Source organism: Catharus ustulatus, chromosome 4, assembly GCF_009819885.2.
Source record: "Catharus ustulatus isolate bCatUst1 chromosome 4, bCatUst1.pri.v2, whole genome shotgun sequence".
Taxonomy (NCBI): domain Eukaryota; kingdom Metazoa; phylum Chordata; class Aves; order Passeriformes; family Turdidae; genus Catharus; species Catharus ustulatus.
The window spans coordinates 35343700-35360738 of record NC_046224.1 but is presented as its reverse complement, the minus strand read 5'-3'; the positions used below and the strand labels follow the sequence as shown (position 1 = coordinate 35360738).

Here is a 17039-nt window from a genome sequence, read left to right as displayed (position 1 = left end):
AAAGAAAGAAAAGGCGTGTAAAATAGGAGAGAAAACAAGCAGAAACAGCTGGGTGTCCAAGCCCTCCGGGGCCGGGCCCCAGGCTGACGGGGAGGCACTGCTGGCACGCTGTGTCGGAGGCACCCCGCGCATCCCCGCGCAGCCCCCGCTGTCCCCGCTGTCCCCGCTGTCCCGGGGCGGGGCGCGGGGCGGGGCGGGCCCGGTCCGCCACCGGCAGGGGGCGGGTGCGCCCTCCGCGCCTTCCTCCGGCTGCGCGGCGGCGGCTCCGCTCGGTTCCTGCTCGGGCCGGGGCAGCCTTCGCGGCGCGGCCGCCGAGGGGACGCTGCGCGACGAGCCCGCGCCCTCCAGCCCCGGTGAGTGCTCGCGATGTCCGCGGGGCTGGCGGGGAGCGGCCCCGGCCCGTCTCCCGCCGGGCATCCCGCTGCTGGCTCCGCCACCCGGGCGCGCATCGCTCTCCTCTGCGCGGGGCAGCCGCTGGCTGCCAGCCCCTGCCCCCGCTGCTGCCTTTCCCCGGCCGTGCCCCTTCCCCGGGCCGCCTGGCCCTTCCCCCATCCCCTCCCGCCCCGGGAAGGGCGAGGTGGGCCGGGGCCGCGGGCCAGAGCCGGGCGGGGCGCTGGACGGGGGTGTCCGTCCCGTGCTCCGCTCCTCCGCCGGCCCGGCCCGGCTCGGGGCCAGGGCGGGCTGGAAGCGGCGGGCAGGGGCGAGCGCCGGAGCTGCGGCGGTGCCGGAGGAGGAGGCAGCGGGCGGCGGCGGTCGGGCCGACAGGACGCGCCGGTCCAGGGAAATGAGTGAAACCTGGCAGCGTGGCAGCCCCTTCCTGCTGAAACAAAGTCAGCTCGGCGGTGCTGTTCCCTCGGCTTGCTCTGTGGATTGGCTCACGGGTGTAGGGCTCAGCTCTTGTTTAACTAAAACGCTAAATGCATCTTTACAGAGGGCAGCCGTGAACTCCTAAGGAAGTTAAACGTGCTGTTTGCAGAGAGATATTTCTCGAAGCATCCTGTGTGCCTTTGGTTACTGGAGTTGCTGAAGCAGGAAAACGTATAGAAATTATTTTTTTGTCCCTCTTAGGTAAATGCTACCGTATGTTAAGTCACGTGTTTGGCTGCGCCACTAAGGGACCATATAACTCACCTGATTTGTTTATCTTCCCATTTTCTCACATTTAAAAGCGGTTAAACGTCAGCGTAATAACTCCAGACTTGGGTGAAGGTCTTTGCATATACCAGGTATTTTAAATATTCTGCATGGCCTGGTATGCCTCACAGACTTGGAGCCTGTGGTGGCTCTTTGCTGATGAACGCAGCTGACTGTTCCTCTTTTAACAAAGTATTTATTTAATACTAATTGGGGAGTTATTTAGAAAAAGTATCAATACCACAAACCCACACCAGAAATGGCTACTTAATGACTGTCATGTTGTTTTTTTTTTTTTTTAAAGCTTTCGAAACTTCTCAAGGTATGAGCATCTTCATTAGCACGTATTTCCCCTCAGGGTTTCTTTTAAGTATGAAGAAATCTCTTTTAACTATTGATTTGCATAGTTGTTTGTGTGGCAAAACAAGTTTTGTGACTTGCTTTAAGCCTGCAGGTAGGCTCTTCAGTAGCTAATAGCTTGCCATCCTCATGTAATAGCATCTATTCACTTCAGGATGGAGGAAGCACCTGTTTCTTGTAGGTGTTGCTTCCATCCCTTTGCAAAAGTCCTGACCGCTCACCCAGTAAGAGTGCAGAGTAAACAGATAGTAATAGTTGCTTCTCAGAGCCACGAGTTCCTGCCCAGCCTCTCTAAGCAGCCCCAGTGCTTCAGGGCATATGTGCTCTACATAAAATGGTTTGGGTTAGAAGGGCCCTTAAAGACAGTCTATTTCCAGCCCCACTGCCGTGGCCAGGGCACCTTCCATTAGACCAGGTTGCTGAAAGCCCCATCCAAGCCTGGCCTTGAGTGCTTGCAGCGATGGATTACCTGTCACCTCTCTGGCAAACCTGTGTCGGTGTCTAATCACCATCCCAATACCAACGTCTGAGGCACACTGCTCTAGTCCTTTGGACACTGACTACAACTCTTGGAGTGCCACCAGTAGCCACCTACATTTAATGAGCACTATTAGTACTTGCAGAAGAGAGGGATGATGTACACAGAGTTTAACATTTTAGTGGAACTTTGGAAAATTAATATTTAAGAAGTGATTTCCTGAATGTTTAGTTTTCAGGTTTTTGAGGAAAATGCTAACATGCAGGAAACAGATTTTAATTTTTTTCTAATAAAATCATAAGATGTGTTGATACTGTGCCAAAATACCTGTCTACTTACAGATTATATTGCAACCTGAAGATTAGGCGTCCATAAAATGAATCTACAGCAGACACAGAGAACTTGTTCTTGAAGATTTAAATTGATCAAAGAGAATTTGTTATTCAAATAGAACTTAGGTTCTGTTTTTTAAACTTGTAGCTCCAATGAAGTCAGGGGATTAACATGTGATGTAATGGCTGCAGGTCTTTCTAGTTATACTGGTAATCAGTATGTCCATTATATAAGTCATATGTATGTTCAGTTCTGAGTTTTCCACTAAAATTTGCTGAGACTGTGTAGGACTTGAGGCATAATTATTGTAAAGGTCTGTGTTTTACCTGCCAGTGGCCAGCTGCATTAGCCCTATGACAATTCTTTTGCTGTCAACAATATTGGAATTATTGTAATTGTTTGCAGTTTGGAAGGATCTCTCTGAGAAGTCTCACACCAAGATTGTACATAAATTCTCTGAGAAAACGTAATTTGCATTAGTGTTGGGAATCTGATAGTCTTGCAGTGCGATCATGACATGAGTGAGCAAAGCTAGCAGCCCAATGCTGCTGCACTTTGCCTCTAAACACTCTTGAAAGTTGTCCTATAATTTGTTATAAGTTATATTCTCTTTTACTACATTACGTTTCCTTAGTGAGCAAAATCATGTGAGCTGGAGCAGCCTGGCAGGTGAACTCGCCTATCTCCTCAATTTTTACGCTTCTTAATATGTTTCCTAATGTGTGTGCCTGAGGTCTTGTGGCATGAGGACACAATGGAAGGGTAACGAGGAAGTAACTTTAAACTGGTATTGCTGCTTGAAACCTCATTTCCTAGTATTTCTTAGATTAAACATATGTAACCTATAAATAGGTGCTCCTAGATTCCTGCTTCATCATCTAAAATTTTATATCTAAACATAGCCTCCTCATACTTTTGTTAAGGGTATATTCTTGAGAGGACTTTAGGAATTTTTTTGTTAAAATAAATAGATTAATATTTTTCTGGGTAATTTGTAGCTCCAATTCCACCCTGTTTTTTCCCATCTGCCTGCTTCTTGGTGTTAAAAATCTTATCCTTCTTCAATAGTTCATTGATGTTTATAATAAGTGGTGGATGACTACATTAAATGGTATTTCACCCAAGGTTCCTGAAATTCAATCACACTGAAGTTTTCACAGGGCATTAAAAATAGTTACTCTTTTGGAATTATTCAATTATTTTTGCTCCCCATATACAGTACTGTATTTTTGTAATAAAAAAATAGTTTGTATCTTAATTTACACATTGAGCTGCACTGTAGCATTTTCCAGCCTTGGTCTCACATATACTCAGTGACAAGAGAATGTGGAACACTCTTTGCAGAAGAGAGGAGAAACTTTGTAAGACTCTCAGGACAGAGGGAGCTGCTGGAGTAAACTCGGCCCTGCATTTAGTGTGACTGTTGAGTCAGTACTAGTGACAGAAAGTTGCACAATATGTTTATATGTACAAACATGTGCTAGTTCTCATCCAATTAAACAGTCCAATTAAAATCTTATCATGGAAATGCATGGCATCTTCCCTCTATTAATAAGATTTGCTTTCTTGTGACTGGCTGGCTTCCTTCCCTTCTCCCAGTTGTCTTTTGTCTGAGAAGAAAGTAACCATCTCCTAGTAGCAAACATTTATTTTTTATTTTGCACTATTTTGTTGTCGCCAGTTAGTCAAGTCATCATTTCACAAATGTTTAAGCTTGTGTTTGTTAGTATTGCTGCTGCTAGAGAATGGCTGACCTGCTCCCAGATACTTAATGCTGCTCTTGGATCAGCCTTGATACTCTCGCACTTTCTTGGGGAGGTGGTTGATGGAGCTGCCATGGCTGCTTGTGTGCTTGCTGGTCAGCTGAATATCAGTTGACACACAAATGGTTTTGGAACTGCATTTGAGTTGATTCAGGCAGAGGTTTATTAAAGAAGTTCTCATAACAATTAGATAATTTATCTTAGAACAGCATAATCCAGAGGGGATTGCGTTGGGAGTTGTTAAATTATCAGTGGTTGCATATCAACATATCTTTGTGTCAACCGTGCATAGAGTCTCAGTGGTAAGGTCACTGTAATAAACACCTTTCTGTCACTGAGGGATGCTGTTCTTCAGAGGAGTTTATATGTTCCTGATGTTCCTGTGTTCCTAAATTTCTACATCGGTAATGACATGCAGTGAATTGCTATGCAGCATAATTTTAGATTTCCCCACTCATGATGATGCTTAGATTATAATGTCTCAAAGGATAGAAAATATCTGTGTTGGATTTTAGTTAGTGGGTGTAACCAGTTGTTAACTAAATATTATGTAAATATATAACGTATAAAAAGAAGACATTGTCCCTAGATTTTTTTTTCTGTGAAATTATTCCTCACAGATATGGCTTAAGGTTTTGGTAGTGGTTGCTGTAAGATTACACCAGGCCAAGATGTAGGTTGTGGATCTTTTGTTCTGATATCTTCATGCTCAGAAACCTAGAAACTACAGGTTTTGGGACTGTTTAGTGTGTCTTCAGTAGGAAGAAGTGAGTCACTCTAGAGCTATGAAGAATCGTGTCACTGACTGACTTCCTCTCCATCTTCAAGCATCTTTAAACTCATCACTCAGAAATGATAACCTGTCCACTGCTAATATGGACAAGTAGCAGTGACTTGCCTGCACTGCAGAAGCACTTTGATTCTGGGTGCCTCATGCACTTGGGGTGATCAGGCACCAACAGCAGTCCCATATATGCAGTGTGATCCCACTGGCAGTATCCTGTAGTATAGCATGGCTCTTCTGTGTGGTGAGCCTGCTACTGCCCTTCTTCCCAGAGCTGATGTGCAGCGCTGTCTCTGCTGGGTGCTCTGCTCAGTCAGTGACACGCTCTTTTAATCCTGCAAAGGGCCAAAACTTGTCCAAATGCTACCTCACATAGGAGATAAGTAGATGAAAAGAGGCTGTGCAGTGGATCGTGGGTTTCAATGTCCCTTAGAACAAGAGGAACTAGAGATAGCAACAATGCTGTGAGCAGTGACTGTTACTGGGGAGTACTTTCCCCTCTTTCCTGATGAGATCAGTGTGCTACCGATCAGAGGTTAAAATTCCTCTCCAACATACAGCCTCAGACCATGCTGAGCTTTTGTTAAAGAAACTTAAATGCTTGGTAGGTACAATAGATTGGGTTTAATTTCCAACAGTGTATGGAAATGTCCCTTGTTACCTATTAGTGGTCTTAATCCTCTCTGCCTTACAAAGTATATACAATCTCCATGGCTTGCCATGTTTGTAGTCCTGGTATGCATCTCTGGCATGAGGTTAGTGTGGTGCTCTGTGCAGTTCATGAATCTCATTCACAAGATGATCATCTCACCCTTACACCTTAAAGCTGCTATCTAGAGTGTTATTGTGGTTGGAGAGAAGTGTGGAGGAGCTAATTGGTTTTCCTGCAATAAACCTGGAACAGCAGAGGAAGTATTTATATGCTCCTTTCCTCTTCTTGCTTGCTTGATAAATTTATTTAAAATATGCCTCTGTGTGAAATGATGTTCCATAACCATACCATCAAGGAAATTTATGTGGTGGTCATATGTGGTTTTATCAAGTCCTCAGTACATGAGAGACATGAAGCTCCTGGAGCAGGTCCAGCAGTGATGGTTAAGGCATGGAGTGCCTTTCTTTCAAGGAAAGGCTGAGAGAACTGGGCCTGTTCAGCCTTGAGAAGAGATGACTGAGACCTCATCAATGTCTGTCAGTATCTGAAGGAAGCATGTCAAGAGGATGGAGCCAGGTTCTGCTTGGTGGGGCTGAGCAATAGGACAAGAGGCAATGCGCAGAAACTGATGCGTGGGAAGCTCCACCTTAACAGAGTTCTTCTGAGGAAGAACTTCTTTCTGTGCAGTGGGGTTGCCCAGAGAGGCTGTGGAGTCCCCTTCACTGGAGACATTCAAGAACCATTTGGATGCAATCGTGTGCCATGTGCTCTGGGATGGCCCTGCTTGAGCAGGAGGTTGGACCAGATGATCCACTGGGGTCCTTTCCAACCTGAGCCATTCTGTGAAGTTGCAGTAATTATGTGTACTTGATTATTTATTTATTTGTTATTATTTATTGCTCTTCAGGACATGTCCTTTGGTACAGTAGTTCTGTTGAGAATTGCTCTTTAGCAGGACAGAATAATATTGCTTGATAGTGATGCAATATTCTAATAGGAGGCTTGGTATTTTTATTGATGTGAATGCTCTTGTGTATTTGAAACATTGGCTAGATTCTGGAAAATACTTTCAAGTGAGACCTGGCGATCCCACAGATTAATGTGTTGCAAAGCTTTATTGACTTCCTGTTGTGTAAAAGCTGAACAGACTTTGCAGTCTTATGAAATCAAGATCCTAATTTTTTTCTTAAAAATATTACAGAAAACAAATAATTTGTTTTGAACTTTTGAACAGGTGGTAATTACAGCAGTGTTTCAGTTACAAAATAGTTCGAGGTACCTCATTCTTTTAAATCTTTATTGTGAGATTTATGTAGTTAGCTGAGATGAAGTGGGGAAGTAAGTTGGTGAATGAAGTTCAGCAATTTGTCCTTGATGATTTTATCTTTCTGAACTTCAATATATGATTTATCAAACCCCATGAAACACAGAACTAAGATTCTCTTCAATAGGTATGTCAGCAACAAATGTATGATTTACTTTATCATATATAAATAGTATGGGTTTTAGGGACCATAGATCACATTCTTAACTATATGGACCAGTAAATTTTTGTAATAATTGAGAGCAGTCTTTGAAGTATGGATTAAGTGCTTATAAGGCTAAATATTTTTTTTGTTATTGATTGGATATGTTGCTTTTGTTTTCCTTGGAATGGTTTGGTTTTGTTGCTTTAATTGCAGAAGGAATGTGGGTTGAGTTTCATTCTCTTTGGGAAGAAAGAATGCCTCAGTACTTTTATCTCAGCTTCTCAGGATTCAGAAGAATTTTTCAGTGTTTGAGACTGGCTAGTTTGTGTGTTGCCTAAGGTGAAAGTACTGGCTTGATGCCAGTAGCAAAAGCTTGCATGGCCAGTGATTTGACATGTCATTTGGGAAGGGTTTGTTTTGCACATCAAGTTTCAGAGCACTCAGGCACAATACTGCTTCTCATGTGTATTTCCTTTTCTAAAAGTGAAACCACAGAGTAGGAGTCACAACATAGGACATGCAACATGTCATGGCTGGATTTTCTATTTCTAACTTTGGAATAAGCTGGATTTTCATTTCCTACATTTATCTACATTCATTTGTTGTAGATATAATTTGATCGAAATAAAAGAAAATCTTGTATTTACAAGTAAACGCTTTGGGTCTGACTCAGTCGTCTGGAATACTAAGATGAATCTTGATATGTATATGGAAGAACGTGATTCTTATAAGAATTCTCTTTTTTATAAGAAATTTATAATTTTACTTCATGGTACCGTTTATCGCAAAGGAGAAAAGAAAATATATATTCCTGAGTCTCTAAATTTTTCTGTGTGGACAAACCTTTTCCCAATGTGGAGTTCTGCCAGAACCTCAAAGAATTTGTATGGATGTAGGAATGCTGCCTGTAGAAAGCAACTACTGGGATCATAGCCTGTGTTTCCAAAAGACACAAATGGTGCATGATTATACAACTGAGTTATACTGTTTACTTTTTTAAAGATCTAATTCTTTTCCATGTGTGTCCTTCACTAATTTCAAATTAAATTACGTAATTTTGTAAACATATTGGAAAAACTATTAATTGCCTAGCAGAAAAGCAAGCAATCATCTGGATAAGAAAATGCCTCCTGCATTTAAATAAAAGAGTCTTGAATGATTTTGAATGTCTCAGCTCTTTCATCCATGGCGTATAATTTGAGTTGGCACAACCACTGGTTTAAAACCAGAAATCACATAAGAATAGCTAATGCTGTCCTTGACAAATCTAATTCACTGTGTAATATTGAGGAAAAAAAACTACCACTGCTCTGAACTGCTTGAATACAACACACTGAAATATCTTATCAAGAGATGCTGGGTTAAAGACAATATTGTTTCATTGATTATATTTAAGCACGTATGATCATGGGTGTTTTTTTTGTTTAAAGGATTTTTTGCTATTCTCTGACAGGAATAAAATGCATCTGCTCATCATTGAGGAATGCAGTTTGTGCTAAAAAAGAAAAAACAAAAGACAATGTCCTAATCTACTAAAGTCTTGGAAATAAAATAAAAGCTCAAGTGTTTGGTTTTTGGTTTGGTTTTTTTTTGTTTTGTTTTTGGTTGATTTTTTTGGGGAGTGGGGGAGGAATTTGGTCTTGTTTGTTTGATTATTTGTTTTTTTTGGTGCTAAGTAATTTTGAATGCTTGTTTAACTGCAGTATAATGTATGCTATTCATATGAACAAATAGCAGATATATACAAAACCAGGTATAACATTATTTGACCTTGCTGGAAAGTATGCAGACACTGGTCTGGAGGAAAACTTCCCCCTGAATTGAATGCAAAGCATCTCAGGCTGCCACACATTTAATATTATATAACCTGGGTACAGATTTGCATGTACAGTATTTGCAGTATAAAAATGTGGGCTTAATATTGAACGGGACATTAGCCCACACCGTGTAGACTATATGTGTTAAGAAAAATTGTCTCTGTTCCCAGACTTTTATGATGATTTACAGCCTCTTTTTAAATTTTTTGTTTATCCTTGTAACTGTAAGGTTGTATTTCTTTAATATTATAGCTGCAAATAGGTAAGCAACAGCCAGAGAATACTGAGAACAGTTCTTATCAGCATTTAAAAAAAATTATTAAAATATTTAATGTCTTTAATAGATATTTTAGTTTTGCTATAAATACTTTTAAATATATATTTATTTCCAAAAATTTATAGAATTACACCTTGAAGATTAGAGATAAAGATGTCTGATCCTGACTTCTCTCTTTCACAGTTCCTTACAAAGCAGACTTTATTCTTTTATCCCTTAGTTGGTTTATTTAGGTCACGTAATTATTATCTAGATTCTTCCATTTGGGGATTATGCATTGAGATAGACTTAGGAAAAAACTGTGCATGGGTCTTAGTTAAAAGTCAAGATAACACATAGAACAGGGTAGTTTTTGTTTATTTAGGCAGAGCAGAATAATTTCTTTTTTTCCATACACATCAGTCCTATCAGTGCAGTTTACAACGAACACTTACACTTTTGTGGCAGTATGACATTGTTGACCCCAATATTAGAGAGCCGCTATAATCTCCTTTTTCCATTTCTACTGCTTGTTTTGCAGCACTTGATGCCAATTTTGGAGTGCATTACTTTCTGTTTTATGAAATATTGTTGTTGAATGGACCTCTTCCTAATCAGCTATGGTCAGAATTCAAAATTATCTTGACCTTCTAAATTCTTGCCTCTCATCTTTGCTTGTTTGTGTGTGCCCATTTTGTAAGCATAATCCACTCATGTTATCAAGTTGCTAATGGAAATGCTATTATCCTGGGAATTAAATAGACTAATCTACGTGTTTCATTATCATCCTTCAAAACATTAATTACAATCTTATTGAAACCCCTTTTAAACCAAAGTTTGTGGCAAGTGGCCACAACTTTCTGCATGGTAAGTAGGGCAGAGGCTGTGCTCCTGCCCTAGTGACGTGTGTCCCATGGCACTGCCTCTGGGCAAGTCTTGAGAAAAGCCTGATAAAGAATTAACCAAATTGAATTGCATTCAGCTTGGGACTGAAATTTGCACTTCATTCACTGTTATGTCAGTGAGGTAGGATTAATAGGAACTGTTAATTTGTCAATCATCTCAATGCAGCTTCCTCTTGCACAATGATTCTAGGAGGAAAACTTGCATGATGACCACTCTGTCTAACACGTGAATGTAGAAAGAACTCAGTCTTGGGTGTGTTAGAAACTTTATATCATCTGACAAAATATTATGCTGATTTGCTTGGAAGAATTTTAGGCTTGTAATTTTCTTAAGTGGAGTTATAAGCTTCCTCCAGCAAGCACCTAGCAAGGTTCCCTCCAGAGACACAGGTTACTTTTAAAAGCAAGCATCTGCTCATCTACTGATTGAAACTCGTTGAGGTATGAACACAAATACCTGCAGTACCTCTGTGTAGTTGTGTATTTAATTTTTTGTATTTGTGTCGAGTATATCATAGCACACAAGTTAATCAACAAGTAGAGCAGAGTTGGGGAAAGCCCTTTGTTTTTTCTCTTTCTTTTTTTTTCTTATTGTAAGCTACTGTTTTCTCTGCCCTATGGAGAGCATTTTAATCTGTCATGGGGGTTGTTTGGGATGCACAAGGATGCAGGAATAAAGCAACCAGTAACATCAACTCCCAGCTGTCTTTCCATATATCCTCTCACTAGTTGTTAGTATCCAGAATAAATAATTTTTTGCTGCATGGATGGATGTGCAACTCCATGCAGGGAACTGGACAATGACAAACCCGCATTCAAGAAGGATTTATAATCTCTAATTTCTTGTCTTCTATTCAGGTTCTTTTGTGGATAACTTTTCATTTCAAGGCAATGCTGCATGAGAGAATTTTTGGTTTCTTTCTGCTGACCAAGTTGTAGACCTTGACTGAAAAACTTCCCAAAGTTTGTGCCAAGAAAACAGTCTGAAGAAAAAATCCATATTTAAGTCACATAATGCTTCCCAAACCTCGGCATTTTACTTTGCAACTTGAAGATGTTGATCACTTGTGTTGCCTGTTTTTGGTGTTTTCCTTGGTCATTGCATCTCTGTAGGGTTCTGCTGAACTCACCGGGACACTACCTGTCAACCCTGTCAACCCTGCTGTGGGCTGCACCTCCTGCCTCAGTCTCTAATGAGTGGTACTGGGGAGCCTTTTTGTACTGCCTGACAGAGAATGGTGTAGTCATAAATGGTTACTTGTGTTACTGGACATTCGTAAGTCAAGAGGATTCTAAGGTTCTAGTTCTTCTGCCTCTGCTTGATGGAATCTTAAAGAATAGAAAATAGTGTTTAGGTTATTTTGGCCCATTTCTGAAGCAATCAAAGGAATGTTTTTGGTACTGGTTTTGTGCATCTGAGTTTGAACAAGCTCAGTTGTGATCCAGTGTTCTTTGCTTTTAAATGATCCTAAAATGTTCACTATTAAAAACTCCAAACCAATTTTCTAATCAGTTCTCTAATTTCAGTTATGAAGTCTAATACCGAAGATGTGGAGTAATGGTCCATGAGCATTTTTAAGGGTTCACAGCTTATCCTGTTTTATTCCTGTTCTGTCTTGAAATAAAAAAACAATTTAAGATAATCAGTGTAGGAAAAGGATTTGATGTACATAAATTATTTGTTTGCAGCTGGAAAGTGCTGTGCGACATTTGTCTGTACTGTAGTGCTACTGTGTTATTATATTATACTGCATATTCATGAGGTAAATAAAACCTAATGATTTTTCAGTATACTGTAATTTAGAAAAAGAATCGCTATATTTTTAAAATTCCTTTCAACTTGAGGCATAGCATACTAATTTTTTCTTTTTCTAAATCAAAACACATTCCACACATTAAGAAGAATGTGCGTTCTTATTTGATGGTTGCAACAAATGATGATCCCTGAGATGGGTGAAAGGGGATGTTGGGATAAAAGCAGTCAAGGTTAGATCATACAATTGGTTCACTTAGATTCTTCTTTCTGGTGTTCATATTCTTATTTTCATTCTTTGAATTGATGTTGTGGTTTTGTTCAGTGTGAAACAAAAAAGGAATCTTCTTTTTTTTGTTCAGTGCAGACTTAAAACAAGCTTGTAGCTGTTCAAAGTACAGTCAGTGTTTTTAGTAACATTGATGTATTTCTGGGTGTCTGGAAGAAGAAGCCTAGAATAATTCTGTTCAGACTTTGAAATAAAATGAGTTTATCTGCCTTGATCGATTCTTTTTTACTTTTCTGTCTTGCTTTTACAAGGCAGATAAATACTAGCCTTTCACTGAAAGAAATTATATGGCTATAATATACGTGGCTACAGTTAAATGGATATATTGTCGTCTATAATAAGCTGAGAGATTTCCTTTACAGTACAACATCAGCACTCAAAAATATTTGTCTGCTTTTAAACTTTGGTGATAAGTACTTTCAAATTTGAATAGAGTAGAAATAAATATTTCTAAATATTTCTGTATTTGCAATTCTTTTTCCTGTTTATTTCTCTGCTGACTCTTTTCTTGTAAGCTTGAAGGAATAGAGCACAAAGACTGAGTCTTTGGGTAAGAGGATCTGGACACAAATCACTGAACTTGAAGTTACTGAGCTAAGTGAAGGCAAAAGGTTTTCTGCATAATACCAATTTTTTCTCCCTAGTTAGTATAGACCATGAGAACTATGTTGGTGTTTTGGTGCTTGTCTCCAAATAATTTGTGTTTCTAATAAGAGCAGTTTCTCTAATAATTTCTAACCATAATGTTTTTCAAGTTTTTCAAAATCATGGCACAGGACTGCAGAGGGTTAGGGATGCTATAGCTTTTGTGATGGAGACAGCTGCTTGGATTAGAGTGGTAGCTGAGTACATGTTTTCAAATGTTCCTTAGTGTAGGTGATTTAACAAGATCCCTGAATCAGGGGGAAAGTTGAACCAGATGTCCAGGCTCAGTGCAGTGTGGGCTCACCAGGACTGAGCAGGAGCATGGTGCAGAGCCACCCTGGAGCAGCTCTGGCTCTGCAGCAGAGGGCAGGTTTGGGATGGCCCCTGGAGCCAGCGTTACTTGAGGAGGAGGAGGTGGGAGCTTTTGCTCAGAGCCTGTGGAGTTTGTGGCCCATTTTGACTCCGTGTGGTGACATACTCTTCTCAAGAGGCTTGTGGATGCTTAGACACTGTTTGCTTAGATTGGTTTCTAGTTTATTCTGAAATAATTGGAATACTAGGGTTGGTGCTTCTGTCATCGTTAACCATCACATTATTCATCTGCCTGAACTTATGAGTGACAAATGTTGTTATGTTTCTGTAATGCACAGATTAAAGTGTTGACCTTCTTTCAGTTCTGTTGAATGCAGTTTATGTAGTATCCTAGAGACAAAATGCTTACATATTTTCTCTCTAAAGCATAGTTTGCTATGCTGTGTTGCCAAATAGCAACTTGCAGCCAGAAGCAGGTAGGGTTTTGAAGGAGTGAAGGTAGAGTTGTTATCATCTACATAGCTTAATGAAACTAAAGTCTGCTTAGATAGAGCACTGGTAAGTAAGTACTTGGGTCACAAAGTGAAGGACTGAAAGTTACACTGAATTTGTAGGGGATTAGATGAAATTAACGTTTTTCCAGAACAGTTGTTTTATGGAAAAACAAATGAAAGCAGACATCCAAAATCCTTAAATCTTCCCTTAACTGTGAGTGTTAAGAAATAGGTATTTAGAACAATTGTCATTAATTTTATCAACTAGAAAATCAATGTGTTTTTTTTACACAAAAGTGCTTTTTTGGCTGTAATTATGGTGAAGTGTTTTTTAATTATTATTTTATGTTTTTTTTGTTTCCTATAGGTGGCTGTTTTAATGCAACAGTGTCATTAACTGTCTAAAGACTAAACATGAGAATAGCAGGTAAGTACACTTAGTAAAATCAGACTTTGGTCATTTATGAAACAACTGCTGTGGACAACATTAACAAGTTGTGACAATAAGGTTTTAAAGTCACAGAATCATAGAATAGCAGGTTAAAAGGGAATTCAAGACTTAACCACTTCTTGGCAGAAGTATTGTCTGGACAAGATAGTTGCCATGTGAAAAGTGGAGATTTCCTCAAACCTTTGGTGTTTGATTAGTCTGTCAGCACACCGGGAAAGCCCAGACCCTTGTGCCTGACTAGTCTGTGTCCTGTTATGGACACCCTTCAATGAACTTCCTTCACATTTGGGTGCATCTCGAGTGACTCTAGTAATACATACTTTTGTTACTCGTTGGTGTAAAATTGTCTTGCTTTGCTATTACAGATATAGTCAATAAAATATAGAGCACATGCTCAGTGAGGGGTGGTAGCACATTGGAGGCAGATATCTTTGAGATGATGGTGTGAGTTATTACTACAATTAAGTTGTAAAGAGCCAAGTGCATCTCAGGAGAGTGATTTCACCACAGTTCAGCAGCAAGATACCTGCTCTATCTCCCTTGGTTGGCACGTGCTGTGCAGGTTTATCAGCTACAAAGTACCATCTAATTTCAACTGCGGCTGGCAAAGGTGTTTCCACTCTGCTCTGCACCTTGTTTCCTGTTAGCACGTGCTTGAGGTTGCAGACTGTGTGTGTATGGAATCATTGTGGGATAGGTTTTGAGCATACTCACAGCATTCCATCCAGGAAGCAGCAGCTGTATTGTACTCTATAATTTTCATACTGCTATAACTTTCTCTAGTTTGACCCCTAACCCAGCACTCTGTCCAACCAGATTTTAAGATGACCAGTGTTGGGGAGTCCACCACTTCCTGGGGAGGTTATTCCAGTGTCTGATTGTTCTCATTGTGACAAATTTTCCATGGCTAACTGGAATCTTCCCCAGAATAACTTGTAATCACCACTCCTCTTGTTTTCCATGTGACTCCTTGCAAAAGTGGAGTCTCCATCTTCTTTGTAACCCCTCTTGAAATACTGGAACATGCTGCTGGAACATGCTGCTAAGTTTTCTCTAAGTCTTTTCTCAAGGCTGAACAAACAGCAGCAGTCTTGGGCTTTCCTCATCTGGCAGGCTTCCCAGTCCTTTTTATTATCTTTGTGTTGGACTGTCTCTAGATTGTCCGTATCTGTCTTTTTTCTTTTTTTAATACCAGGGTCCCACGCTGAGGGGAGTGTAACAAGTGTGACCCAGTGAGTGCTGTGAAGAGAGGAATAATGGCTTTATCCCTCTCTGCTGGTGAGGCCCTTGTTGATACAGCCCAGCATCCTGTTGGCTTCTTTGCCAGCACCCTCCATTTGTATTGAGCTTGTCCACCAGAATCCCCTAGTCGTTTTCCACAGAGCCGCTCCCCAGCTGGGTAGATTCCAGTCTGTTCTTTACTCCTGGGTTATGATTCCTGTGGTGGAAGACTTTACATTTGTCCTTGTTGAACTTCAGTGATAATCTTAGCCCATTATTCCAGTCTATCCAGGTGTTCCTGCAGATTGGCTCTCCCTTTAGACATGCCCACTGCCACTCAGTTTGGTATCCTCATCAATCTTTGTCAGGTACGCTTCACTTAACTGCCATAGCAGGCATTGCTGTTCTACTTCATTGGTGTTCAATGAAACTCGTTTTGGAATTGGGAAGGTTGAAGAACCATCACCTTGTTAAAATGCTGTAGCTGATCTGCAGTGACTGTTTAAGGTGCCATGACTTGACATATTTTGACTGCTGTTTCTGTAAGATGATGAAGGAATAAGGAAATGGCAAATGGTTTCTGAAGCTGTTCCTTCCCCGCCTCAGTGAAACAGCTATGTGCTGTTTTAAGTGTCTGAAACTTTCTGAATGACTGCTGGGAGTTTGAAAACTATAAAAGCCTTTTCATAGAGCTAAGTTACTGTAGTACAGGTTTAAGAAACTAATTCTAGTTGACAGAAGGTCTAGTGGCTGTAAAAATAAGATCTTTACTAATATAGCATTAAAAAACCCCACATTTTTTTAGACATTTTGTCACAGTAGAATAACCTGTGTAGCAATGGAACAGTTTTGAGTTTCTGGTGCATTGCACTTTTATCAATAGTTACAGTGTTATTTTGCGGAAGGAGAAAGAAGGAGAAACTGTTGTCTCTTCTAGAGGAAAAGGACACCTTTTCCAAGAGTTTGTTAGTGCATGGAACAGTTTTGAGTTTCTGGTGCATTGCACTTTTATCAATAGTTACAGTGTTATTTTGCAGAAGGAGAAACTGTTGCCTCTTCTAGAAGAAAAGGACACCTTTTCCAAGAGTTTTTTAGTGCATGCAGTGCATTCTCACTACTCCTAATTTTGCTTTATTAACCACAATGTGTTATTGGGAGCAATTTGTTAAAGTGAATCTGCTGAAGAACTGGAAGGAACTCCAATTTTTATGTGCCAATTCGTCTGGAAAATCACTTTCCAAACATGTTTAGGTTTTTTTTTTCCCTTCTATCCAACTTTTTTTTTTTTTTTTTTTTTTTTTTTAAAGCCACAAAGTAGATATGGCAGTTCCTATAGAATGTTTCACCTGTAGCAAACATGCCAGTTTTGGTTCAAATGCTTAAAGAACCTTCTAGGAAATTTCTTACTGTTTCTTTGAAGGGAGCACTTGCAGTACAGCTGAAAAGCTCAGAATATATAGAGGGGATGTTTAGTCCTCAGACTGAATTCTTGTTCATCTTGCATACTGTATACTAAAACATGCTCTCCAAATGCCACTTGCTAGATGACACATTCCAAAATCTGGTACCATCTTGTGGTTTTAAGCAATGTTGCTTGGAAAACCTTTACCCCATTTCTTAACTTATGTTCAGATCATCTGTTTCTCCAATGCTTACACATGGTTCCCTTCCTTTCAAGTGCATTGGTCTTAGGAGTTCCAACATAATATTTTTAAGTTAGGTTTGCACCTGTGTTTTAAAACATCATAATATGTATGTGCTCATACATGAAAAAGACCAAATTACAAGCAAAAAACCCTTGTATCTTTCTTCATCTTTCTTTTCTGTTTCTATCCCCTTATCTTTTTTTAGCCTTTTGGGAGGATTGATTAGCATCTCTCATCCTTCTGAAGGCTGAGTAATCTGTCTATTTTAAGATTTTCT

The 17039-nt window shown here is 40.1% G+C and overlaps 1 protein-coding gene across 1 annotated transcript in view; it reads left to right on the top strand.

Annotated features, from left to right (window-relative positions):
* Positions 1–253: 253 nt before the first annotated feature.
* FAM3C (FAM3 metabolism regulating signaling molecule C) overlaps positions 254–17039 on the top strand; it is a 30207-nt gene continuing 13421 nt past the window's right edge. Inside the window, exons 1-2 of the mRNA XM_033057904.2 lie at positions 254–353; positions 13812–13871. Of these exons, the coding sequence (XP_032913795.1) occupies positions 13859–13871 (13 nt within the window). The 5' untranslated portion in view covers positions 254–353; positions 13812–13858. The remainder of the gene's footprint in view (positions 354–13811; positions 13872–17039) is intronic.